At 39.9% G+C, this 27,984-nt stretch overlaps 2 protein-coding genes across 20 annotated transcripts; one reads left to right on the top strand and one right to left on the bottom strand.

Annotated features, from left to right (window-relative positions):
- Positions 1-28: 28 nt before the first annotated feature.
- CBX3 (chromobox 3) lies at positions 29-14,427 on the bottom strand. Of its 10 annotated transcripts, none has more exons than XM_085568183.1 (7): positions 14,234-14,427; positions 11,766-11,816; positions 9,827-9,976; positions 7,880-8,022; positions 6,183-6,348; positions 4,731-4,825; positions 29-3,222 (listed from the first exon to the last, which is right to left on the bottom strand). In XM_085568183.1, exons 3-7 carry the CDS (start codon positions 9,866-9,868, stop codon positions 3,096-3,098), a joined length of 573 nt encoding a protein of 190 aa, XP_085424309.1. In that variant the 5' UTR covers positions 9,869-9,976; positions 11,766-11,816; positions 14,234-14,427; the 3' UTR covers positions 29-3,095. The 10 variants fall into 10 exon arrangements, with proteins under 10 accessions (XP_085424309.1, XP_031359718.1, XP_085424313.1 ...); XM_031503858.3 differs by lacking the exon at positions 14,234-14,427 and adding an exon at positions 13,343-13,403; XM_085568187.1 differs by lacking the exon at positions 14,234-14,427 and adding an exon at positions 12,767-13,027.
- Positions 13,554-27,984, top strand: HNRNPA2B1 (heterogeneous nuclear ribonucleoprotein A2/B1). 10 transcript variants are annotated; one of them, XR_014951722.1, is made up of 12 exons: positions 13,554-13,748; positions 18,803-18,913; positions 19,788-19,934; positions 21,165-21,375; positions 21,712-21,813; positions 21,915-21,995; positions 22,496-22,558; positions 23,021-23,140; positions 23,405-23,527; positions 25,275-25,357; positions 26,685-26,815; positions 27,643-27,984. XR_014951722.1 is itself a non-coding variant. In XM_085568117.1 (11 exons), the coding sequence occupies exons 1-10, from the start codon at positions 13,719-13,721 to the stop codon at positions 25,334-25,336; spliced, it is 1,050 nt and encodes a 349-aa protein (XP_085424243.1). In that variant the 5' UTR covers positions 13,554-13,718; the 3' UTR covers positions 25,337-25,357; positions 27,643-27,984. The 10 variants fall into 10 exon arrangements, 4 of the variants coding, with proteins under 4 accessions (XP_085424243.1, XP_085424234.1, XP_021393890.1 ...); XR_014951720.1 differs by having other exon boundaries at positions 25,509-26,815; XR_014951716.1 differs by having other exon boundaries at positions 21,915-22,004.

Below are 27,984 nucleotides of genomic sequence, written 5' to 3'. Positions count from 1 at the left end.
CGAGAAACCTCCACAAAACTCAACTAACTACAGAAGATATCTCATTTATTGAATCAGTTAATTTTGAATTAATAACATTTGTTAACTTTTTGCCTATGTATGCAGCACATTCAGCATAACTTTACATAACTTGTAACTTTAAAGTGTTGCATTTCATTACTAGCAAAACCGATTTTGACACAAAGTGAGGAGGAAAAAAAAGGAAACAAATATCAATCAGCATATTTACCATCATAACATAAAAAAATCAGCAATCTAAAGAACTGTCTAACAAGCTGCAAAGTTGTTTAAAAGTGAATTCAGTGTATTTTTATTGTCAGGAGAACCAAATATAATGTAAAAAGCTGTATATAGTTACAAATCTGTATTTTAAGGGTTACAAATTGAGAACCAACCTCTCAACAAAAATCTTTGTCTACCACTAACAATAACCAATAATTAAAAACAACTGTTTAACCTGTATTGCATCAAATCAGCAACTTCACACAGACTTGATATCCACACTTGAAATGTGTTACAGAAACTGCAAAATTTCAGGCAGTAAAATGCAACTAGTACAGGAAGTTTTAAGACTCTTTACAAAGTACTCCATACTGAAGAAACTGACAGGAGAATACAAGCTGCTTTGAAATTCCTCTTTAGCCCATGTATGTATCAAGCTACTGGATAAAAAAGCAAGGATTTCAGAATCCTATATACTAGGTGTATAAATATTCCTATTACAGGCTTCCCAAAAACTAAGCCATGAACTCTGTAGAAGTCTTAAATGTGATGAAGTCAGGGTGATTTGTCTAAGGAATAGGCAAGTGAGGTTAGTTAAGTGCTGAAATTATCATTACCTGGTGCAAGGGAGCCCCATGTTAACAGGGATATCAGATTTTTCCTAGAGCCACAAATAAGAGACTGAATTCTGCCCAAAGCCTGTAATAAAAGATCTTTAGGAAAAAGTTCACATAGCAAATTTAGCCACTGCTGTTTAACTATAAGTAGGTGTACTATGGTGGCAGGCTTTGTATCACAATATAACTGGCTTTTGAAACTGTTGAAAGGACAAATTATAGTAATGATTTGTGAAACAGTACATTAAGCACAGACTGGATTCCTTCCTTCACTCTTCAGGCTATGCACACTATATGAGGATTTCCAGGAATATCTCTTTTTTATTTTCTGAAAAAACATACCCAGGCAATCCCAACTGTCTCACCTTCGAGAAGGGCCACAAAGATATCAGAGGGTTGTAAGCACCTCTCCTGTGAAGAAAGGCTGAGAAAGTTGGGATTGTTAAGCCTGGAGAAGAGAAGGCTCCAATGAGACTTAAAAGAACTTTCCAGGACCTAAAGGAGATTTACAACAAGGCTGGAGAGGAATTACAAAGGCATGTATTGACAGGACAAGGGGAAAAGGCTTCAAACCACGAGTAGTGTTAGGTTATATATTATGGGAAGAAATGTTTTACTCTGAGGGTGGTGAGCCACTGGAACAGGTTGGCCAGAGAAGTTGTTGACAACCCATCCCTGGAAGTGTTCAAGGCCAGGTTGATGGGACTCTGAGTAACCTGGTCTAGTGAAAGGTGTTCCTCCCTATGGTAGGCAGGGTGGAACTAGATGATCTTCATGGTGCCTTTCAACCCAAATACATTCTAGGAGTTCACCGACAGTGTACTACAGGATTATATTTTTTTTAGTCAAAACCTTAAATTAAGGATAATTCTGAAATAATCATGGCCAACTGACATATGAACACATCTTAAGGCAAACTATACTATGGTAGTCAAAACACAAAGATGGTGTTTAAATAAAGGGAAGTGAAAAGATGAATGGCAACTCTACTCTTCCAGGGCTTCCCACCCTTTATTTCTGCCCTTCTGAAGGTATTATCCAAGCAGCTGATTACAGGACTGATTTCAAAATTCAATCTGAAATAGAAAGAAAGTCTTTTGCTCCAGGTATATGACTTAAGTATGTTCATTTAAATGTTCCACTTTAAAAGCTGAGCTATGCAAGTATTCCTGAGGTGATGGCCTGAAGAATAATTCCATCTGAACCAGCCCTAGAGTACACTATAGCCTCTTATTAAGAACTGAAGATAAAGCAAGGACTAATACTGTCAATACATGTCAAATATTTCCTAGTATGCACAGGCTACTTGGCCTTGTGACCAACTGCTTTACCTAAGTTGTGTGGTTGCAATCTGTGACTTACAGGAGTACCCAAAGCATATTAACGTTACAGGCCCTTCCTGACTAAAAAAACCCCGTGTCTCAGGCAGTATTCACAAACCCCCCCCCAGCAGATAATCAAAGCCTGGTACTTGTCTGGTATTGTGATAAGAGTAGCAGTGGGGTAATATTAATTATCAACCTACCCCCCAAGAGAACAACTTACAGTTAAATATATTACAAATGGAGTTTAACATATCAAAAGTTGAGAAATACTCCTCTTCAAAAGAGTCACAGCCTATCAGTATAAAGGAAGAATATAAAACTATTTTATTGACCACTGCTCACCAGTATTTACAATAAAGTAAACAATATACAGTCTGATAACATTCAAATTACTACAAAGTTAGTTTTCACCTGGTCTTCTTAAGACCAAGTGATCCCGAATACTAAAAAGAATGACCTTACAGGTTTAAAGGGCTAGGTTTGGGTAAAGAAGATACATGCACATCAATAGTATAGAAGACTACAAAACATCTGTGAGTTTGTTTAGACACTCATGAATCTGTAATAACTAAGGAAGCTCATCAATGTTTTATAAAAGCTTTTACCTAATATGGAGGAAGTAGTAGTATCAAATGCTCTCTTGTGGTAAATGAAACAAGTTGCAGAAAGCTTTTATTTACTTGATGTTGATGCAAAACATACTACTTCAAAAAAATACCAAATTTGAAACTTGTTAGAATGTATGTTTCTCACATTGCTAATAAATCAAATTTTGGGTTTTAATATTTTTATATATTGATGTTGATGCAAAACATACTACTTCAAAAAAATATCAAATTTGAAACTTGTTAGAATGTATGCTTCTCACATTGCTAATAAATCAAATTTTGGGCTTTAATATTTTTATATATAAAAAAAGCAATGCAAACAATTATTGTGCTTCATCTTCTGGGCATGAATGCCAAGTTAGCCGCTCTTCATAAAAAGCGATTACGATCTGAGGACACTTCACATTAGCTTCTTTGGCCAGCACCAGATCTGCCTCATCAGAGTCTTTCCTGATGTAGAAGAGAGCAAATTTAAGAAAATTAATAATCAATACTTCAAACCATTAAGCAGCTCTTCTTAAGTCCTAAGTTCTGAAAAGAATGTCAGCTAGAAATCAGTTTCCAGTATACCTTTCCCTAACGCTACCAAGACTTGCCATGCTAATGATAATGACGATGCTTTATAGCTCCATTGTTCTTCCCTTCCTATGTTTTCTTCTCTTTGAAAGGAAAATGCTATTCAAAGGGAATCAGTTACACTGGTTACGTACTGGAGTATGTAACAAAAGAAACAAAACTCAGTTAATTTTGTCTTTTAAAGACTAATCAAAGCTTCAAAGTAAGACTTAAAAATCAATAGGACCAACCAATCTTAAGAGGTGGTACTTACATGCAAATTACATTTACTGTTTATGCAAGTAAATTCCTGTATTTCATACTATTATTCTTGATGCTGTCTTGGGGTAAACAAACCAAGCTTGCTAGGTTTGACATGCTTCAGATTCCATTTTGAAGTGTATGCTGCTTTTAAAAGTCAACCTTGTGCATACAAACTCATATCCATGTTTGTTACCTAAGACCAATTATGAAAAACGAATCAACGGCAACTAAACTAAACTAAACAAATAAAAAGTCCTCTGTGTTTGATATTGCCAATTATCACTACAGAAATTCAAACACTCATGGTCTTTGTTTTGGAACTTTTCTAAGTTTCACATAAAATTTATAAAGCATTTGAGAATGCAAGAAGGGAGACAATTTCCCACAGCACTAGTCTTCAGCAGTCCAGGTAAATCCCAAGACAAATCATGTCTCAGATCATTCAGTTTGACTCCATTCTGAAAATCTGCCCTTCTCAAAGGCTGTGGAAAGCCATCCTTCTTATCACCTTAAGAAATATGACTCTCAGCAAATGTCAATTTTTGTTCACATAACAAGAAATCATTTTCCCAACACTCTAGCTAATGAAGCTGGTTCCCACCTACCCTCCCAGCAACACCAATTCCCCACATGACTCTCACCTCTTACCAGCCCATAATGTCAAGCCTCTCCATATTGTTTATTCTTCATCTCCACCTCTGCTTTCTCCCCTAGCTGCTTCCAATTCCACTTTGATGTATGCAGAACAGCTGGCACTATGCTTGGTTAAACAGCTGGCTATCCAGCAGCTGCATTCTGCCTATTGAAATATGCAAAGCTGGATTTCTGCCTGCCATTCCCTCTGCAAGAGCATTACCAAGATCCAGTTTCTTCCACACAAATGCCAATTTCTCCCTATTTTATCAGAAATTACTTTTCAAAGTAAAACTGAATGAACAAAAATGAAAGATATTTTGGGTTTTGAAGGAAGAGGGATTAAGTCCTAACTGAATATAGAGAGCTTGTTCTTCTAAGAATACAAGGTTAATAAGGAGACCACCAGCTTCTGTGTCTTATTCCTAAGATGAAGTTGTCTCTTTAGGCTAAGTGCAGCTGCCTGCCCTCCCTTTACGGACAAGAACTGTGGATATAAGACTTACCATTTCATGAGGAACATAAGCTCTCCACTGCTATCCGTAGCCCCAATTATCCGCTCAGGATCAAGACCCCTTGCAAACCCTCTTGGTTTATCAACCTAGTAAATTAGAAGATGGTTATCTAGTTTAAGACAAAATTCTATTTTGGTACTAGATACACAAATTTTTGTACATACATTCATGTGTATGTTTGTGTATCAGAATGAAAAAATGCAGCCTTAAAAACCCATCAAATCTATAATTACACATCTATAATTATTTTTTCATGACCAATCTTCAAACCAAGTAACTGAGAGGTAGGTTAATAATAAAGGATTTTATATCCATGTTTCCAGCATTTATTTCTGAAAATACAGTAGATGAAACAAATGGTCTAAAATAATTTCAGTAGATAAACGAACAAGCATGGTCAATAAAAATAAAAACAGAACAGCAAAAATGCATGCCTGGAAGTAGAAAAAGCACATCCTTTTCAGTAAAACAGGCTTGGGTTGGCTAAACCAACAATGAAACTGCACCCTTGGGGAACACCTCAACTCTCTTTGGCTCACTGACATCACACCGGTGACAAAAAATATCACAGCTATTTCCTGTATTAGCTCCTTTATAGATTCACAATATTCTTTTAGAGACAGTGGCCACTATTGTACCAGATGAAGTCAAACAACTGCCTCTACACAGAAAGCAAAATATTCTTTGTATTATTAATGAACTATTCTTTCTGATGCCTTCCAACCTTTTTGACAGTAACCACGTGTCCAACTGTCTGCTGTCTGCAGTACATGAAAATGATTGGCAGTGTCAGGTTTCAAACTACTAGTCCAAAAGTTTATGGAAGAAAATGTGAACTGTTGAACACATTACTATGTGTGCATTATTCTGTACTTATCAGCACTGAATGTGTCAAGTTGCCTATGCATTTAAACTGAAGGAGAAATCCAGACTTCTCAGGAAAGGTAAGTTTTTTTCACTCACCCCTTCTACTCCTTCTCCACCATTACGGCTGCTCCTAGTCTAAGTAAATGACTGGTTTTCACGTTTGGCCATCTTGCCACACACCCATTCAAAATCATCTATTAAATATAGCAGCAAACCAGAACTTCATCTTTGTTCCATTCATGGAACTTTTGCTCTAATATAAACCTATCACTTAGTACCATTAATTAATAACTCTTAACCAGTCTTACTTTCAATTATTCACTAAATGTTATGGGACAATGTAAGAACTTTTAATCATCATGTCAGTCAATCATCCTTTACTAACCATTTGGACAGTCTCATTAACCATAATGAACATACACCCTTTTCAAACCACAGACCCAGATGCTATGAAATTTTTACAGTTTTAAATGAGTGTTCAGTCTCATTCTCAAAGCCACAACATGATTTTTGGGGGATGGAGAGGTAGGGGAGAGATGGAGGAAACAGAAGCTTAACATGTGAATACATACTTACAGAATCACGCTTTTTCTTTGATTTACTATCATCAGATTCGCTATCTGACAAAGATTTTCTTTTGGCACCATCTGTTTTTTCTTTACCAGCTTTCTGAGAGTTCAGAAAAGCTTCAATTAGCTCTGGACAATCTAAGTTCTCTTCAGGTTCCCAAGTGTTGTCAGCACTGAAACATACACACATTTATGTAAAACTAGGTAAAGAAAAATACAAAACTAGCCCCATGGCTCCCCTTAAAATAAGCAACTTAATTTTTTTTCTCACAATATAAGGTAGGTCTGTTAAACCCTAAGGACATTTATATTGCCACCTTTAGTAGCTTTCATGTACTGCATTTGATGACTGAAAGAATGCTCCAGTAGTATTGAAAAACAATGTTCTTAACCTGAAGGTAACACAAAAAGCAGCTGTATTAACACCTGTGTTCTCAGCGGGGTATGAGAGTTGAAACAAGCAATCTGCACCCTACCAAAATTAACTGTCCATTTAAACTGACTCACTTCCCCGGTTCCTCTAAAGACTGTCCATGAAAATAAACAATATGATATGAATACTAAAGACTAACAGAAAACAGAGTGTACACAGCAGTCATTACAAATAGCCTAAGTATAAATACATACATACATATATATCTATATAAAAGCTTTCAGACATGAGGAACACTCTAAAGTTGTCTCTGAGCACTGAACACAACTATACCTAGAACTATCTGCTTCCTTCAGCTGAGTGACTGCAGGAGGGAACAAAGGGGGGCAGAGCTGGGCACTGCACATGTTTCAGTGAGTATGCATTTTCTAACTAAAATTTTAAGAAAGCTCCCTACAACCATTATGCATCCCACATGCAAATACTGGCACAGCACTACTGCACCAGCAGGATACCTACAAATTATTTTCCATTACAATAACATATTATTCCGAATTCAAAATACTAAACACATTGTGCTTTGCATTTATGCACATATCACTACACATATTTCATGATGCCAGAGTGCACAATGTTGCAATGCACTCACTTCGGGAGGTATGCAACAATAATATCACAGCATACATAACCATTTATGCACAAATTCTTCTTTCAGCTGGTAAAGCAAGCTGTCACAGAGCATCACTGGAAGGAGGCACAATTGCATTCCTTCTTAAACAATCAGCTTCTTAAGTCTACTGCAAAGTTTTCACATACATATATAAGTCCTGGGAAAGACACTCAAAAATGCCTTTCAAGTATGCCTAATGAAGGCAACCACTCCAGAGGCAAATTCAGTTCATTTGAGAACAGTTCATTAAAATTATTAATCAGCAAACTATCTGCTTCAGATCTGCCTGAAGTTTTTAATCCTGCATGATTTGTTACTCAGAAGTACCATTCATTCTGCTTCGCATATGATAACTGTCAGTCTATCTGACCTTGATAGCTATGGACACAAACTCTATCAGAGTGACTCTATCAGAGTGGTAAAAGAACAATCAGTAAGAACTTGGTAAAAGTCCTCAAATATTTTATATAGCGTGAACAATGAACTACATTATCTTCTATTTTATTTTCATACTTGACTGTCTCACTTGACTATGCATTTAGGGATGTCCTTCCCTCAAGGTTCTTTAAAGTGGATGCCCATCATCCAAGCTCTTTGGACAGTTTCAAATCAATGGTGTTTATCATTTTATCAGAAAAAGGAAAAAAAAATAATGCCTTACTCTGTAAATCCTTTCCACTTCAAGTAGTATTCCACCTTTCCATTTACAACACGTCTGTCCAGGACTTTCTCCACAACAAATTCTTCAGGCTCTGCCTCTTCAACTTTTTTACCTTTGCCATTCTGTTTCTTTCCCATTTTGTGCTACAAAAGAAATTCAGAACGACATTTTTCTTTTTTTCCTTTGCTTTACACAGTTACTTCACTGGCTTATTAACACTAAAACCAGAAGCTCAGACTCCTTTCATGTTAGTGCATGTGGTCAGGTAACCTGAGCAAGACATGTTAATCTTTTGGGTTTTTTCAGTTGCTTAATAAGATACCCAACACCAGCTTTTAAAAAGGAGAAAATTTTTTTGTCTACATACTCAGTGACTATAGTCTCCTTAAAAATTTAATTATCAGTGCTACATGCTCAAAACATCAGGAAGCTTCTAAAAGTTAACTCTATGCCTGTGAAAAGGCAGAGGGCAAGGCAGAAGTAAAGAGAACTAATAAGGAAACTGTGAAAATGCATAAAATAGAAAAGGGATGGTACTGAAAAAAGGTGGTTTCTACCTTTCCCAAAAAAAAAACCAAAAAAAAAAACCAAGGAGAAACTGATGGCAGCAAAGTTTATGATGTATTGCTACAACAAGCAAAATACTCAATAAACCCGCAACTACTGAACAGGACACATGCTAGAAGCATTCCATTACTGCAGTCCCTTCCCATTCTTAGCCATGCACCCATGTAACTTACAAAGAGATGTCACAAAGGTGCATAAATTTAAGACTGCTACACTTTTGTACAGCACTTAGCACATAAATGGAATTTTGCTAACTTACAAAACTTTTCAAGTGTTTTAAAGTTTACATGTGATAGTTCAGGTAATATTCTTAAGTTTTTAAAACAAATATTACATCCACATCATCCTCAAGGCATTCCCAGTTTTATAAGGCATAATTAAATAGCAGTAGAAGGACACATTTCAGAATTTCCTTGTTTGTAATCTTAGCCTATTATGCTGTATCATAGTTCTGGAGGACTAGCAGACCAAAAGCAGTTTGCTTGCCATTTTGGACTGCATCTTATATAGAAATTGTCAAGTGGCACCATAAACTAATTATTAAGCTCCTAAAATATAGTTATACAGCACCCTAAATCAAAGTGGACAGAACTAATTCCTCACTAAAGCACTTCTTCTACAACAGAACACAGACAAGCATATACCACAAAGCACCTCTATTTGCTGGTTAGCCATTCTCTAGTCCTCTCTAATGTGGGTTAGTTTGACAACACTGCAATTCTGAAATTTTCAAACTTTCAGACTTAGTGGAATTTTGTCTTGATGTGGTGAAAGGTAAAAAAAAATGTATGTTAGAACAAAAACTGTCTTCTTTTAGTGAAGACTGGAAGATGATTCTCTTGCCAAAGCCCTGTCTCTGTACCCCTTATTTTTCATAATTAATTATTCCCTCCCTCCCCAAAATACTTTACTCTTTATGGTTAGCAACCCATAAATTGAAGGTTCAAACAACACATATGAGAAAAAGTTTTTAGTTTCTCATTTAAATAGCAAGTTTCTGTATATATCTCACATGGCCATCATGTTTTTGATTTGACAGCATAGAAGAGAGAACAGAGCATGTATTTCCAATTAGATTTTAAGTGCCTGCATATCCCAGGTGTATTTTGACCACAGCATTCATGTCTGAAAAGTGTTAACTTAAGCATATTGGCTTTTTTTGCCTCTACAGGAAAAAGAATACAAGACTGATATTGAAGGGAAATACAACATGAAGATGTCCAAGGCTTCTATGAGGGCAGCTTCTTTCAAAAAATGGAAGTGTGAAATAGAAAGGGGTAGATATGAGGAAAATAAACAAACAATAAAAGTAGCAGAGGGAAAAACGACAACACAGAAAAAGACAGACTCACTATACCATAGTAATAACATTATAATTACTGGTGATGAGGCAAGCAGGCTACATGTGGGGAACATCTCCATCTGTATTCTCCGTTGGACTAAAATTCTTTGATTCAATGGAAGACTGTTTTCTGGTACTCTTTTCGGCTTCACTAATTCTTGTCACTTAAAGATCAATGTTTTGGATTTCTGTATCAAAGCAACAATTTTTTTTTTACTTTCTAAAACTTAAGTATCTTAAGTATCTTCCACAGAGGAAAATGAGTATCATGGGGGGGGGGGTCTGTATTTTTTTCTTGAAGTGCAGTAAGAAATAGCAAAATAAAAAGTATGCTGCTTCTGTTTTAAATGTTAGAGATTTATTAGGTCTTGTGCATCAGCACTGCTCTTCAAACTCTTGAGCCTATTAGGATAACACTTGATTGCAGAGCCTGCAGAAATACTGAACATGTTAAAAACCTGTACATTCTGGGATTATACAAGCCCATGCAAATCTCAGCCCACAAGTGAATTGTGACACCTGACTGAACTTAAAGCATACTAAATGTCCACTTGACCCCTGAAGCTCTCCTCTCTAGGGCTGCACATTGTAAACTGTAAATTGGACATTTGACCATTGAAGGCTCATGTATAGCTTGCTTCTCTTTCTGCATTCAGGAGTCATATGACACCACATATGACAGATGTAGATCTATGGATAAACACTCTTTCGTTGAGGGGCAAGGTTAAAACACTGATGTGACACTGTGGTGTAAAATTTTAACATACAAGATGTAAGAAAATTGGAATTACAGCTCTAGAGCTACCCTACCCCTTAACATATTTAGGTTTTGCATGCAAATATATAACTAAGCAGAATTAGTTATGGTTCCCATGGGAACCATAACTGATTTTCCTGACCTGTACAGCAAAATTCTCAATAACATCAAAAGATTAAAAATACCACATTCAAAAGATTTTTTTCCTCTCTCCAAAGCACCCTTTCCCAGGCTGGCTAACTTCTTCTCTTCTTCAAATTAGGGATAAGTGGACAATCAATTACTAACAGAAAGTTTAGACATTCATCTCGGTGAAATATTTTAAACCAGTACAACACAGAGGAAGCACTCCGTTGCACTTCTAAGCCAGGAGTTAATAAAAGTTTTGAATATATTTTGAACTGAGTAAACATTTCTGTAAATTTAAGAACAGGCCTTTCGAGACTATTATAAACCAGCTGTTCTGCTGCTGGAGTTTTGAATTGTGCACATATATTTTGGCTTGCTTCCCCATCTCAATCTCAGATACATCTCACAATATACTTCTACAGGTCTGTCTTTCATGAAACTATGTATCAGTATTAGTTGAACTGCAACCAGCAACCAACTGCCATTGGAAGTCCATATTTTAATGTCAAGCAAAGCTTTAGAGGACTTGAGATCCATGAATGCATCATTAAAATGGTCCAGGAAGGGTTGACATCTGATAATCTCTGCTCCTATGAAATTCAAAGAAACTGTTATTTGTTAAAAAGCATTTCAAAAGGCATCTTAATTATGCCACATCATTTCTCAATAATGTTACTTTCCATCTGTAAAGATTGCCTTTTGTCAGGCAAATATTTTTCTCCAAATACACTGGGAGAAATTAAGTGAATACATGATTTAGACTTTATTTTTTACATGTATGATGAATTACATGGTATGCTGAAAGGAGGCTAAAAAAAATCCTCAGTATTTTCTATTGTAGAATAGATGAAATAGTGCAGAGTCCTTTCATACTTTTTTCTCAACACGTTTCTCTTTAGAAATGGCAGATTTATTAAAACCAAAGACAATGTCCTTTCTAGTAGCCTTACTTTCTGGATCTGAAATTTGGTCAGAATAATGCTGGGGAGGGGAGATGTGGATGTATCTTTTAAATGGAGATGCCAAGTTATAAGTTTGAAGAAAAATATGTTGATTAAATCCTTATATACTTTAGGTGTGCATGAACTTACCAATGTAGTTTTATTGGAGGCCATTTTTATTGCAGACTTGCAGAGCTTTTACTAGAAAAATGCATGACAATTAAAAGGAAGTTTGCATTACTCAAAGAAAGGCATCCCAAGACAAGCATGGTCCTTGTTCCAACCCCCATGTATTCACTGCATACAACATTTCTTACACGGATTAAATCCAGAACAAAAAGTAGGTTACTACTTTGTCCGGCATAACCCAGTAATGCACCATTAGGCTAGCCAGGATAAATGATACTGACAAGGTGGTATATAGGGTTGAAAAAAATTTTTCCCAAGGCCTTCAAAAGCATAGACATGTTTCTAGGGAAAAGGGGGAGGACCATCAGGGATGCTCATTTCCTTAAACCAAATAGAAACAGAGCTCAAATTCTAGCAATTGAAGACATACCTAAGGTATATTAACTGTAAATATCTGATGGGGAAGATATATATATTTGTGGTGCAATGAATCACCCATTATTCTTACATGGTAGCAAATTCTTATAAACAGCAAATATTTCTCTTAATGCAACTATAATGTTGCCTTCTGATTCTCAAGTTGGCAAGAGTTAAGGTCCTAAAACAATATTAACTCAGCTAAGATGTACATACTACATATTTAACCTATGCAAATTAGGTTGAACACAATCCATCCCCTTTTCCATGTCATTTCTCATACCGACCAGCTCCATAGGCATGTATTGTCACCGCCCCGCAGCGAGCTATAGAAATGCTAGAATTCCCCATATGCCTGGGTAAAGCAGAAAAGTCCTTTAAGGCCAGAAAGCCTTCCGGACTCAGCAATCCCGCCCAATCCTCCCCTGACACGGGAGGCGGATTTTGGCAGCCGCATGGGCGGTGGGTTAGGCGAGGTGGGAAAAGGGCCGGGGCCAGGGCGCCAGTGCCGAAGGTCTTGCCTTGCGTCCCCCGGAGAGGCAGCAGAAAGGGGTAAAAAAAAAAAAACCCAAAACCCAATAGCAACAATCCCCCCCGCCACAAACCAGAGGCAGCCCTGCGGAGGCCTGCTGCGCCTCGGGCCTGCGGCGGGCGCACATGAGGCCGGCGGGGCTGCCCCGGGCGAGGTAACGGGGACGCAGGCCTGGGCCGCTTCCGCCGCCGCTGACAGGGCCCCTCCACGCCATCTTCCCCCCGCCCCTTCACGTCTTCCCCGGGCCGAGCACACGTAGGGACCGCCGGCGGGCCGGCTTTGTCTGCCGCGCGGGTGCCGCTGCCCCCGCCCCCGGCACTGCTCTCCTTCCCCTGGGGCGACAGCGCCCGCGTGCCCGGGCGCCGGCCTGCCTCCCTCCCTCCCTCCCTCCCCGAGCGGGTGCCGAAGCCCCGATTCCCCGACAGCTCCGCTCCGCCCGCCACCCCCCACCGCCAAGGAAGCGGGGGTGGGGAAGAAGCGGCGGTGGGGGGAGGCGGGCGGGTTGCGCTCCGCATCTCCCCGCGGCGGCCCGCAGCGAGCCGCAGAGGAAAGGGGAGTCAGGGAAAGGGACTCGAGGGTGAATGGGGTGAAAGGAAGCGGCTGCAGCGAAAGAAAAGAGGGAGAGAGAGAGAGAGAGAAGGATACAGACTTCAATGGTGCCCAGCCGCTTAGGTCTCCTGTCTCCTCCTGGCTCCCGCCCTGCGCGCACTGAGCGGCGGCGGCAGCAGCAACAGCGACATCCGCGGGGGGCTGAGGCGGGGGGTGGGGGCAGGGAGGGAGCGAGAGAGGGAGGGCGGGAGCGGAGGGCGGAGAGCGGCGCGGCGGTGGCGGGCTGGGCTGGGCTGGGCCGGGCGAGCTCTGCGCGCCGGCGGCTGTGACGGGGCAGAGCGCACGACGCCGCCGCCGCCTACGCGCGAGCCGCTACAACCTCCGACCGTCGTCGCCGCCGGCACAGGAGGGGGGCCAAGACGTCTCTCCAACGCGGGGCGAGCGCAGGACCGCGCCAGGCGTCCAAAAGAAGGAAGATGCCTCGCGGCGACAGGGAAAGCGACTGGGTAAGCCTGGGGGAGCGGGCGGGGTTGGCGGACCCCGAGAGCCACGGCCGCCATCATGGCGGCCGCAGCGAATGCGCTTCGGGCCGATGCTGCCCGCCGCCGCGGAGCGAGGCCCTCGATCGGGGCGGCCGGGCGGGCCCCGGGCGTGGGGAGGGCAGGCGAGGAGCGCTGGCGTAGGTTTGAAGCTCGTTTGGAGGGGCCCCCTTTGGAGGGCGGCCATTTCCCGCGTTGCGGCGGGGAGGCCTGGGTGTGAGCAAGGGCGGGGGGAGGGAAGGGGGCTCGGGAAGCTGCGGGGCTCTGGGGCCCGAGAACTCATTCATAAGTGGGAAAAGGGGTCGGGGGAGTCGGCTGGGGAGCCTTCACTGCAGCCAGGAGAGCTGCGGGTGGATCCGCGGTGAAGCTGAAAGGGAGGGGGAGCAGAGGGGGCGGGAAGAAAGGAGCTGCTCCAGCGCCATTTCTTTGGCGCGCGGGGCGGCAGCACTCACCCTTTGTCGCGGTGCGCGTAGGGCCGCCGGAGAGGGAAAAAAGGAGGGGATGAAGGAGAAGAAGAGGACAGCGCGGCGGAGCGGGCAGCACGCCCGATGCCGATGGTGCGGGCTAGAGCGGAGCGAGCTGCGGCGAAGTCCGCCTCCCTCCGCCGGGGCCCCGCGATATATCGCACTTGTGCCAAAATCTGTGTAACTTTCACTTCCTCCTGCCTGGGCGGAGGAGGAAGGGGGCCAGGGCGAGGTTTCGGGGAGCGATGCGCTGCCGCCCCCGACTAATAATAACGCCGAGGTTTGTGCCTTCGGGGCCTTTTGTCAATTTCCATAAAAAAAACCAAACAAAATTGAGTGCCAGTAGCGTTCGAGGCCGCTACGGCTGCGCTCGGGCACGTCTCGCGAGCCTGTCGATGGTCAGAAACTGCCGAGTTGGCTGAAGTAGTCGGTGACTTGCTGCGTCTTTCTGTCCGGAAATTGCCGAGCTGGCCCCGAGCGCCATTTTCGCGTGCTGCGGCAGATTCCGGAAATTACCGAAGCGAGTCGAATGGGCTTCCATTCCTGGTTCGGCTTTTTCCGGCGGCTGTCGAAGCGGATAAGCTCGACGACGACAGCTCCTTCGGCTCATTTCGGAGACGGCCATTACTAACGGAGTCGATGACTTTCATTACACGATAAAAACACGTAGGGGCATTATTCAGAATTGCAGCCCCTTTGGAGATATTTAAGCTCCAGATCCTGTAGTTTTTTTTTTCTTTTTTTTTTCTTTTTTTTTTTTTTTTAATTAATTAAACCTCGGAAGCGAGCCCGAGCTGGAGTACGAGGGCGCTAACACTACGCGGAGCTGAATTTCAAATTACGTAACAGCTCAGGCAGCCATTACCGACCAGTTGTACGGTACTCTCGAGCGGGAATACATAAACCATGAAGAACATGGTACGTGGAATGGGTGGATTTAGACCTTGCTTTTAAGGAGGGAGACGCGTTTGCTTGTGTAGACAGAGTGAATTTTTTCGGGACTCAGAATTACAAGCAAGCTTGAGTCGTCCGCACAAGTCCAGGCGCTGCCGCCGGTCGCAGCGCGGGGCGGATGCTGGATGTCTTTGCGCAGAGGAAGGTTTTGGAAGCGGCGACTGGGGCTGGCGCACAGCCGGGCGAGGCGGCGGAAGCTGCGGTAACCGCGCATGGCGGACAGCGCGTTCTTGAGCCCGTGGCCATGGCTATTAGCTGCGCTGCTGCTGAGGTGTCGGAGGAGCGGGGGGAGTCTGAGCCCCGCGGGCTGGGGGGGCCGTCTTGGCCCCCCGAGGCGCGGAGCGGCCGAGCGGCGCTGCGGGTAATGGCGGTGGCGAGGGGGAGGGGTAAAATGGCGGCCTGGCTGGGACTCGCGTCTGCGAGAGGCACTGGGGATCCCTCCGGCAGAGTGGGCAAGGCGGGCGTCAGCTGTAGTCGTCTGGTATGCACGGGGGCGAGAAGGAGCGCTGGAGAGGCCTTAGTACCGTGTGTGTAGGTGTACGCTGGCAGCAATTCGCAGCGCTGTCCCTGGAGGCGGCGGCTGCTCCCGGGCGCCATTTTCCCCGCCCGGCTCGGGGCCGCGGTGTTCCCGCTGCCGCCACATGGTGGAGCCGGCGCGGCCGCTGCGTCCCGGCCGCCACAGGCGGCGAGCGAGCTGCCGCTGAGGGGTTGCGGAGCTCTGGAGTTCAGGGATTCCCCCTCGCTCGTCTCCGGTAAACATTGCTGTTACCCGAGTTCTTAATTCCGCTGTCAGCGTGGATTGTGTCTGCGCACGTTACAGCTATGTGAAACACCTTTCCTTTCTCTGGTGATTAATTTTTTAGTAAAGGCTATGCGTTTTTCAGTGCTTTCAAGTTGCTTTAAGACTGTGGAGTAAAGCTTAAAATACACACGCATGAAGATCCTACAGAGGTAGAAATTTCCCTTAGTGCTTTGTTCCTGCCACGGGCCATACTGTGGAAATCTTGAAAGAGGTGTTAACCTCCAGCTTTTATATTGTGGCCTTTCCTAGGTATGAGGTGTCTGTCTGTAGCAAAAGAGTATTTTCCTTAGGACTCTATGAGACACTGGCATGATGATAGTTATTGTACATTTTATACCTTCAGCACAAACTTTAGATGTGCAGAACTCTCTGGACTTTGGTAGGTTAGTGTTAGGCCAACCAGAGCTTCTTCAGACTGGCTCATTTGAGACAGATAGTTTATCTGCATCTAGAGATTTCGTGTTAGTGGAGCAGCGTGTGTGCTGTTTTCGCACAGTGGTTTTCATTAAAGAACTGGTAATTAATTTCGTTATTGCTGTTTTCTGACGTGTGGTGCTTAGATGTTCTGGGTAGATCATGACCCTAAATACATCTGTAAAATGCATTACTATTCTGTTTAATGTCTGTTAGTTATATGTAGTATATTTTTATAATTGTTATTGTATATTTTATAATTTTACAATTGTTTCTTGAGTTCTGTTTGCAGGTTTGTAGCTGTTTTCAGGGGGTAACAATAACACTGGAAAAAATCCTGCCTGTCTACTAAACTTACTTAATTCTCATATTTTTATAATAATGTCCTTTATTAAATGGGTGGTAATAGATTTCATAGATCTACAAAAAAAACCACATTTTTATATCCAACTGTAAGCAAGTGGTCCCTAATTCTCAAGCAGCAGAACTGAAGGGAGGATTTTTATTTTTGCAGTATTGTTGCTTAAAAATTTTTCTTTGCTCTTTTACTCAAAATTAATAAATAATACTATGACATATGGTGAATATGTTTTTTTTATACTGGTCTGGTGTGCAGTGTTCTTTGTTCCTTTTATGTGATGAGGTGAAAAGGAATTAGTTGAAACATGTGTCTGCTGCTTGTGAACATGTGTCTTATTTTGCTTGTCCTTTTGTCTAAGGAGGAGACAGTACTAGCTTTCTTTGTGTTCTTAGAAGAAAAATAACTAGATCCAACAGCAGAGTCAAATATTTTTCAAGAGAAATTTGAACTGATCAATCTTAAATAGAGTATGTATTTGGAAGAAGGAGGGGAGAAAGTTGACTTCCTTGTCAGACTGCAGTATGAAAGGCTGGTAATACAGAGGTGTATTTTGAAAAAAAAACCCTGGGTTGTCACTGCCTACGGTAATTGTACTGTGTTACATGCATCTTGATCCAGGCCTACCTTGGACAACTTCAGAAAATACATTGGTCTGTGTGCAGATTGGCTTAATTCTTCCAAAAGCATATGTACACAGAAATATTTTGCTTGTTTTCTTAGTCTCAGTGTTTTTCTAGTTCTTTTTTTAAAATTTATCTTAATCCCCATTGCACAATTAATCATGTTGTGTTTGTCAGTTACACCTCCTGCTGTAATGTTTGAGTTGTATATAAAGCAACCACTACACTAATGAAAACACAGCCAAAGGCCCAAGCATATTTTCTTGATTATTAAAGTTAGTTAACAGTATAAAGCTGAAGTGATTTGGTTTGAGTTCTCTTGTCCAGAAGAGTTCTCTTCAAAACAACATTCCAAAATAATAAATGTGTGGAAGGGGACTACTTGTTAGTGCATTTTTTAAGTATTTGGCATGAAATTTTCACATGTATGAGCTAGTGATACTTTTGTATGTAGAAACTGGCAATTAAAAGGCCTGCTTTGTGTAAAAAGTTTCTGTAAAAGTGCTTTGAACTGGTAGAAGTCAGAAGGTTCTCCTTTCTGCTTTAGTTTACCAATAAATACAAAAAAGTAAATGCAGTACTTTATTACTGGTCGTGTTTTTGTTGGGTTTGTGTGGGTTTTTTATGATGCTGTTGTCATTGCATAATAGTTCTCGGCTTAACAAGTGCAGTGATCATTTCCCTGCAAGAAATTAAAGTGTTATTGAAAGCATGATATTAGTGGATATGAATATGTATTACTCACATTTCTACTTCGAGAAAAATTATTTTAATGGTACTCCTGGTGAGAATGTATAGGTTTGTTGATAATTCCAGAGGTGTGGGATCCCAGATTAATTTTACAAATGCTTGAGTTTCACTTGTTTTAGTAATTATGGAGGAAAATACGAATTTTTAACCTGTTGTAGAAAATATTTAGTTGCCTTTAGTTGATTTTTACTTAAAATGCCTTGGATGAATAGTAAGGTAGTATTAATGTAAAACAATTTAAGCCAGGATGGTTTTTATAAATGAATGTTATCCGGGATAGAATCAGACAGTATTTTTTGTAATAAAAACAAATCTCAAAGTTCTCATTTTCATTTTCTTTAAAAAGCATCTCATATGGGTCTTACAGAGGGATGTTCTCAAAGTCTTCAAGTGTGGTCCCTTGTTCTTGATATCTGGAGGGAGACACAGGAAAAAGGACTAAAAAAATATGTATTGTAAAAGTGGATCTATAGAATTGCATAAATTGCTTAATTTCTTTATTAGGGGTAGAGCCTTTATAAAAGCAGGTCACATTTTGAAAATAAGTCTTACTGAAAGTCTTTGATGCTTAAGAAAATCTTGGATAGTGTCTGGTTTGCTAATGCAGAGGAGGTGTTTCAAATTACATTCATGTAATCTTTTTTTTCCTGTGGCAGAGGGAAAAGGAGCAGTTCCGCAAACTGTTCATTGGCGGCTTAAGCTTTGAAACCACAGAAGAAAGCTTGAGAAGTTACTATGAGCAATGGGGAAAGCTTACAGACTGTGTGGTAAGTTTAGCATACCAGTACATAGCAATGGCATGGGATGTGTAGGAATTTTAAATGTTTGAATTTCTGGGTAGCTTAGAGAAGATGGAATATTAGCTTTTAATGGTACACAGTTTATACACTGTTCAGTTCATTGTAGCAGTGCATAAATTTTACTCTTGTAAAATCGAGTTAGGGAACATTCACAATCTGTTTTCTGTCAAATTCTCCCAGATTATCTCACCACTGATTTCAACAGTTCAACTTCAGTATTGTTGTCTGAAGTGCATTAGGAGGTACTTACAGAGAGCACTGTTACATCTGTGTGGTTGGTAACATTTGGCAAAAAGCTGGTATTGTAGTAAGCAGCTTCAGTAAAGCTGGAAAAAGATGTCTTTCTCTGATGTTTTCATAGAGTTATTAAGGTTGAAAGAAACCATTTAGGTCGTTGACTGTTGAACCAAGCACTGACAAGTTTATCACTAAACCACACCCATAAGCACTGCGTTTGTGTGTCTTCTAAATACCGACAGGGATGGTGGCTCTGGTAGAAGTTCTATGCTGAATTGTCTTGGGAGCAGTAAGTAATAACACAGGTTTTAAAGTCTGTGGTCTTCATGAAGCTTAAAAGAAATTGTGTAATTTTTTTGCAAAAATGAACATAAATATAAATGCACCTCACTGATCTAGCAGCATTTCTGAGTTCACTAAGTATTGGAGGACAACAGTGGTTTGAATTGCTTTGATCCCAAGCAGTGTCATTCATATTAAATGAACAGTGTCTGCTACTTTACTATAATTGTGTTTTAAGCTTACACATTTACTCTTAATCGTGTTAGCAAAAAGCTTAATATGAGACAGGTATAAATAGTTTAAATGTCTTTATTGATTTTAGGTAATGAGGGATCCTGCAAGCAAAAGATCAAGGGGGTTTGGTTTTGTAACATTCTCTTCCATGGCTGAAGTTGATGCAGCTATGGCTGCAAGACCTCACACGATTGATGGAAGGGTGGTTGAGCCTAAGAGAGCTGTGGCTAGAGAGGTGAGTATAGCTTTGAAAGCAGATGCTTCTCATGCTTTGAAAAATACCTCTTTTGGTCAGATTGTTAGGCTTTGTTCTTGTTTGAAATTGGCTGGGTTTAAATTACCTGTTCAAAGCCCATAGTTGGGGTACTATTTCCCATACTTTTGGTCTCTTATATAAATGTCTATTATTACAGTGAATTATTATGTTATTCTGGTTGTGGAATCATGTCTGCAAGGAGCACATCTGGGGTGTGAAAAGTGTTTTAGCAAATGTGTTATGTTGAATATCCGTAGTTATGCAGATTCCAGAGTAACTCTTCCCTGGAATAGTTCCTATTACAAGCCTCAAATTAATAAACTCCTGTCAGTCTTCCTGACTATTCCAAGATCCTTCTAGGGTATTTCTAAAAGGTAGATAAAACCAGAGAATGTAGTCGGGAAACTTTTCCACTGCTGATGTACAGAATCGTGTGTGGACTTGTGCTGGTTTTAGCCACAGACATACTTGATTTCCATTCAGGATGCAAATTAGGGGTTTGTGTACAGGAATGAAGTGAACATGTAAGCCAGGTTACTGTGGCACAGAGGTACTTGAGGAGCAAGAGTGGGTTATAAGGCAAGTTCTGTTCACCACACAGAAGCTCTGGGAGGGTTTACCAGATTAAGGTTGGACTGAGGTGTTTAATACGTTTGGACTGATGAGCTGGTTTTGAATGAGCTGTCCAAAGGTATGGGGAAATGGAAATCGTAATCCTTTCCATTCTCTGCAGAATGCAGGGTTGGTTAGCTTTGGAAAAAGGTAATTACAGCAGCATGTGTATATACTGTTTAATGGTGTTAAAATGCATAGTTGTGAATTTGCTGAGGTTGAAGGACCTTGATACAAGTGGAATGTGAGTTCACTGCTGTTGTGGAATTGGGCAGAAGAAGCTGATGCATCTTTGTCTAAATAATTACAAAAGTCATGCTCTAACTTATTAAATACTTGTAGTGCTTTCAAACAGTTGATCTGTATAGTTTTTCAGTGCTTTTAAAGCTTTGATATAAAAAGAGGAGTAGAGACCTCAAAGTAACCCTGTGTTACTTTCCTCTCAAAAGGGCCCCTAATTTAGCTTGCAAGGTCATGCTGCATAAAAGTGCTTGAAAAAAATTGTAGTTTATCTGAATTCTATTCCTGAAATCCAGGTAAAATGGTGCTTTATGAAATTGGGTTTTTTTGTGCTAATTTAGAAATTTCTTTTAACAGGAGTCTGGAAAACCTGGTGCTCATGTTACTGTGAAAAAATTATTTGTTGGTGGTATTAAAGAGGACACTGAAGAGCACCACCTTCGTGACTACTTTGAGGAGTATGGAAAAATCGACACTATTGAAATCATTACAGACAGACAGTCTGGTAAAAAGAGAGGGTTTGGATTTGTTACATTTGATGACCACGATCCTGTGGATAAAATTGTATGTAAGTAATTTCACTCTTTCTTTGGATAGTATTATTAATAATAATAAAATAATAAAAATAATAATATAAAAATAATAAAATAATTTAAAAATATACAGCCTTGGTGTAAAGCTAAACTTAGAGACAATGGGATTAGTTACATGCCTGTATTTGCTACATCACAGGTTGCTAAATTGTGTGGGAATGTGTATTTTGAATGTGTTGTCATCCTTGTTAAAAAATTGTATGGCATTTTGTGTTGTTTCGTATGATTCAGAATGTGTTTGGATTGGAAGTCTGATATTCTGACTTCTTGCCAGTTAAATGCTGATAGCCTGTTACTTGATACGGTTACAGTGCAGAAGTACCACACCATCAATGGACATAATGCAGAAGTAAGGAAAGCCCTCTCTAGACAGGAAATGCAGGAGGTTCAAAATTCTAGGAGTGGGAGAGGAGGTATGTATAATAATGGTTATATGTAATAAGTAACAGTTTGTGGTTGATTTTTGTGTTCGTTTTCCACAATCTCACTACTTATAAATGTTAAACTGATACAGGGAACTTTGGTTTTGGTGATGCTCGTGGAGGTGGTGGCAACTTTGGTCCAGGACCCGGCAGCAATTTCAGAGGGGGAGCTGGTAAGACAGGCATGTTTGTAGCATTTACATTTTTTACCTTATTAACGTGTCTTTCTGGTTCTGGATAACTTTGTCTGCTGTGGTTCTGTTTAACTTAAATGCACCTGTAGCAGTTGAGAGAATTTTTGGGGAAAGTAATTTGTAAGTGAAGTTGTGTTTTGGTTTTTTTGTTTTGTTTTGTTTGTTGTTTTTTAGTTGTTTTTGAGGATTTTTTTTAGCTTCTATTGAAAGCCAAAAGTAATATAAATTATTTGCTAAGAAGGTCAGATTTCTCTGGTTCTCTGCAGCACTTGCCTGACATTTTAAAACTGGGTACCATACAAACATAAGAAAAGGAAAAATGTAGAGTGATGACTGGATGTTTCGCTTTATTTTTCTGAAGTTAATTGTACAGAAATTGAAAATTTCTGCCATTTAGCTCTTATGGTCATAAGAGTTTGAGAATTGGACTCGTTTGCTACAGGTAAATTGAAATCCTTTGGGTTTTTTTCTCCTAATAGATGGATATGGAAGCGGCCGTGGATTTGGTGATGGATATAATGGGTATGGTGGAGGACCTGGAGGTTAGTTTGCTGTTGTGGTGATTTATTTTTCTCTCATTAAGAAACACTTGCATATTTATATACATATGTATAAAATTTATCTGAATTACAACATTTTGTTGGCTTGAAAAATGTACATGGTTGTTGGCTTATGTCAGATTCCCATATGGCAAATTGTATGGTTATTTCTTGGACAATATTCTTTTCTTTAGGATAAGAGTGGGTCTTAAATTTCCTAGAAAATGAAGATTTTCCTTAAATCTTTCAGTTGAGGTCTTTAGGCAGTCTGATTGTTGGGGTTTGGTCATAGTTCAGTTAGGGAGGGAGTTGGTGTGTGCTTTAAAAAATACTGTCCATAGAAATTCCCTTAGAAAACTACCTTTTTCTTTCTCTTTGTTCTTCTAAACGGAAAAATATTCCTTATGTATAATTTTGGTGCATTTTATATTGAAAAGCTCATTTAAAAGGATTATGTTCTCACAGGTGGCAACTTTGGTGGCAGTCCTGGTTATGGAGGAGGAAGAGGAGGCTATGGTGGAGGAGGACCTGGTTATGGCAACCAGGGTGGGGGCTATGGAGGTGGTTATGACAACTATGGAGGAGGTAGGCTTAGTGTTCATGTTCAAGCATTTCAGTTAAAACTTACTGCAAGTCATTTGGGTAGGGGGGAGGGTAGTTCGGAAGTGTTGTGTAAGGAAGCTGTTGTTTTTCAAGTAGTATGAAATAGAATGAAAACATTGGTGCATGCACTGCTGGAATACATGTGAGTTTGTACTTAATTTACAATTTTTAGAATGGAGTGTCTTTGAGTGTTGCATCCAGTTTAACTCATGTAGTTATTGCTCCCCTTTTGTGTTGATAATACAGGCAATTATGGAAGTGGAAACTATAATGATTTTGGCAACTACAACCAACAACCTTCAAATTATGGTCCTATGAAGAGTGGAAATTTTGGTGGCAGCAGGAACATGGGGGGACCATATGGTGGAGGTATTGTATATGTCCTGTGTATTTATTTTTGGCCGGAGTTGGGTGGACTTCTAGGACTTTGGGGGAAATAGAAGAGAAAACATGGGGTAACTGTTGAACTAAAAAATGGTAGACTGAGATTAGATATTAGGAAAAAATTTACTCTGAGGGTGATGAGGCGCTGGAACAGGTTGCTCAGAGGTGGTGTGAGTGCCCCATTGCTGGCAGTGTTCAAGGCAGGGTTATGTGGGTGGGGCTTTGAGCATCCTGGTCTAGTGACAGATAACCCTGCCCATGGCAGAGGCATTGGAAAAGATGACCTTGAGAGGTCCCTTCCAATCCAGGTTATTCTATGTGATTCCAAGGTGGATATGCAGAAATTGGATAACTTCTGCAATAGATGGGCTGCAGTGCCTGTGTTCTTTCTGCAAGTTTGCTTCAGTGTCTCATCTTGAGTTTGTAAAGCTTGTCTCAGTGTTACGGACAGGCTTACAAGGAAAACTTTTAAAGTAACAAAAAAAGGAGGCCAGTTAATTAAAAACAAGTAAGCCTGTTTATTACAAACCCAACAACTGGAAGCAAAAGCCTCTGGCTAGTCCGGAGACTGTTTCAACAACTTAGTAAGTGTAACCTAGGGCTGTTTCCGAGGAAACCGGCTCCGAGGAAAGACCCGGGTGTCAGACACCCCAGGCTTTTTAAAGTCTCTCTCTTGTCTCCTGACTGGGGCGCTCAGAATCCGTGCTAAGTCTGTTTCTCTGTTGCTGATTGGCCCATGATTTGGTACAGTCTTGGCCAGTTGTTTTGGGATTCTCGCCTCCTATTGATAGGTCTCTCTTCCAATCTTGATTCAAGCTCTGGCTGTGCTCCATGATGCAATACTTCTGGAAGCTTCTCTGCCCCCTCTACAAAGATTGGCATCTCCTCTCCGGTTCCACTCCCCTTTTATACATGCACAACAGTACTGAGTTTTAAAATAACTAATCACAATATGTTACTTGTATCAACAGCATCCAACCCTGTATATACCTTGTTAACTACATGTCTAATCACAATTTGTTACTTGTACCAGCAACATTTAACCTTGTATATACATTGAAAACTACATTGCCCAAAAGTTTATAAATTTTTTTGTTAGTAACATCAGGAAAATTAATTTTTATTACTTTGAAACATAAAACATACTAACTTTTTGCACAGTGTTGTAGAATTTCGAGTTTAAATAGTCTATTTCATGTTCATTGCTGTCAGCTCACACTATTTGGAGAGAGTCTAGTTACTAGAATAATTAAGTAACTAGAGTCTAGTCTAGGTACTTAATTTCCAGCATATTTGCTGTGAGTTCTTTGTATCTTTCTCTTGTGCCTTTTTTTTCTGAGATGTCCTGCTTTTTGTTGTCTAAGAATTACTTAATACGGAATATTAGGTTTGTGAAATGGAAACTGAAACATGAAGCCCTTTCTTGTAAAGTTTAGCCTGCAAGCAAATTCAGCCCTCACAGGTTCAAGATAGCACAGTGCATCAAATTACATGTGGCACTGTTGAATCTTCTAAGATTTCAGCATATAGTTGCTTCCTGTGGCAGTCTTTGGAGGTTCTTTAGAGGAAGACCGTGTTAGATGTTAGAAGTCTGTGTTGCAAATGCTGTCCCTGGAAGTAAAGCAGATGTTACTTTCCAATTAGTCAAGCTTTGATTGCTTCAGTCACAACCTTTCCTAGATTAAAAAAATGTACTGATGGGACCATTCCATTTTGTGTTCTGCAACTGCAGGGAACTATGGTCCCGGGGGCAGTGGAGGAAGTGGTGGATATGGAGGGAGGAGCCGTTACTGAGTTTCTTCAAGCATGCCATGGGTAAGTATGTTTTTAACTGTTAAAATTGCAGTGATTCTTGAGAGTAGCTGCAGGAGTTAAAAGCTTTTTAGGATATTATCTTTCCTTTAAAAAATGGTTAGATGAATAATTTCATAACCTATTTTTTTACTCTTTACTTCTGTTGAAACAGGCTTCACTGTATAAATAGGAGAGGATGAGAGCCCAGAGGTAACAGAACAGCTTCAGGTTATCGAAATAACAATGTTAAGGAAACACTTATCTCAGTCATGCATAAATATGCAGTGATATGGCAGAAGACACCAGAGCAGATGCAGAGAGCCATTTTGTGAATGGATTTGGATTATTTAATAACATTACCTTACTGTGGAGGAAGGATTGTAAAAATGCCTTTGAGACAGTTTCTTAGCTTTTTAATTGTTGTTTCTTTCTAGTGGTCTTTGTAAGTGTAGAAGCATTCCTTTGATAATGTTAAATTTGTAAGTTTCAGGTGACATGTGAAACCTTTTTTAAGATTTTTCTCAAAGTTTTGAAAAGCTTTTAGCCAGGATCATGGTGTAATAAGACATAACGTTTTCCTTTTAAAAATTTAAGTGCGTGTGTAGAGTTAAGAAGCTGTTGTACATTGATGATTTTAATAAAATAATTCTAAAGGAAATATTGTGTAATTTTAGATTTTTTTTTTAATACTGTAAAATAAGGCAAGGAGTGGGTAGTATAAGGTCCCACAAATAATACAAAGATGTTGTTGTACGTGTAAAATTTAATGCTGGTGAGAAAAAGTATGTTGTCTGTAAATTACCAGGTTTAAAATATCTAGGTAACTTAAGGGGTATCTCTGCAAGGAGAAACACCTTTTTAGATTTTTTAGATGCTGCTTCTTCAATGGCAAGGAAAGGAAAAAGCCCCTGCAAGGTACTCTTCCAGGGACGCAGGTCTAGTACAAGAGAACTCTTGAAAACGTCACTAAAAGTTCAGCCAGTCTTAAAAAGCTGTGCTGTATCTCTGCAAAGCTTTAACTGCGGTAGATTGTTTATAAGGATGGCAACGAAGGCTGAGGGTGTAGAGCAAAATAGTTCTAAGCTTCAGTTAAACTTCTTTAGGTAAGATCTTATTTACTTTTCCTTTCTAAATGTTTCAAAACCGAGAAATTAATAATGTATGACAGTATTCTTTCAGTATAGTGATTATCATTATGTAGTTTAACATATAGCAATGAATTGAATTAACAATTACAAATTGAAAAGAAACTTGTAAATCCTGTTTTATTGTATTATTAAATTATTTTTTACAAAAAAAATTTGTTAATTTCAGATACTTAACATATTTTTTTCCTACTGGAATCTAGCTATGATATGAACCCTGGACAAGCATAGACTGCTGCCACTGTACACTGCTACAGTTGAACAAATGAGACCTGCAAGTGTCCATTAGTAAAGCTTTGCAAGGGTTCCATCCCTGGTGTTGGTAGTTAAAATGGTAGGTCACAAGTTAATTAAATCATACAACTTTATTTTTGCATCCTGCAACATTTTCTTTTTTCTTGGGAGTCTATGCATTATGGTGGTTGCAAGGTAATGCAATGAAGGTAGTTCTGTGCTGTTGAAAATGAACTATGTTGTTACGTGTCTTGTCTGCTGTAATCTATTCTATATAACACATTTCATCCTGAAGGTTCCCAAGTAACTAGACTGTTTACGTGTAAGGAAAAATTTCACCACAGAATACATCTGCCTCTGTGAAGGAATGTGTCGTCCATTCTTTTAACAGCTGCATAAGCAGTTCTTTATGAGGGCAAGTAAAACCTTCAAATGAAACTGCAGGTGGTATTTCATAAGTGTACAATGTATTTATGTAAATTGGAATTTGGCTAGAATGTTGAGGTTTCCACCATTTTTTATAGTTCTTGCAGCTAACAAACCTTAGTGCCAAATTTAGTCAGCCTTACTCTCATTGCATTGAATGTTTGCACCTCAAATTGATGGAAATTGTATCAAGTAATGAATGAATTATTCAGAGTAAGGGTGGCACACTCTACTAGATTTGGTTTTAAATAAAAATCAACAAAACCTATCCAAAAAAAAAGGCAACCAAAAATGCCTTAATTTCAAAGTTCATAGCCTCTAAAAGGCTACCCATTGAAGAACGTGGACTCAGCTAACAAAAGTCCTGTTCCTTTTGTGTTAGACACACCAGTGAACTGCTTATACTTTTTTTTTAAAAAATGGCTGAAGTTCCCCTATTGATAATTTGGTTTAGACATATGTGATAAACATCTTCAGATACACTTTTTTTTTCTTTGGCAGGAAGGTGCCATGCTGCAGGTAACTAATGAAGAAGTGGTCAACCACAGAAACGCTTCAAGAAATAAGAAATTCTGTATCATCAGAAAATAGTTGTTTTTGCTGCCTTCATTAAAAATCTAGAGGTTAAATGAATACTGATAAAACATCACAATTAGTACAGCTCCCTGTAATGATGGGTTTTTTAAATTACAGTAATGTCTTGTAAACCTTTCGAATAAAATTCAGATTCATTAGGAGAAACAAATCACTAATGTTAAAGTAGCAAACATTCTGTGAGTAGAAAGTTTAACTACATATATTTATAACTTTCATAGCTTTAAAATAAAGTATTTTTATACCAAA

Source organism: Lonchura striata, chromosome 2 (assembly GCF_050655825.1).
Source record: "Lonchura striata isolate lonStrDom1 chromosome 2, ASM5065582v1, whole genome shotgun sequence".
Taxonomy (NCBI): Eukaryota; Metazoa; Chordata; class Aves; order Passeriformes; family Estrildidae; genus Lonchura; species Lonchura striata.
This window is presented reverse-complemented; position numbering and strand designations above follow the sequence as displayed.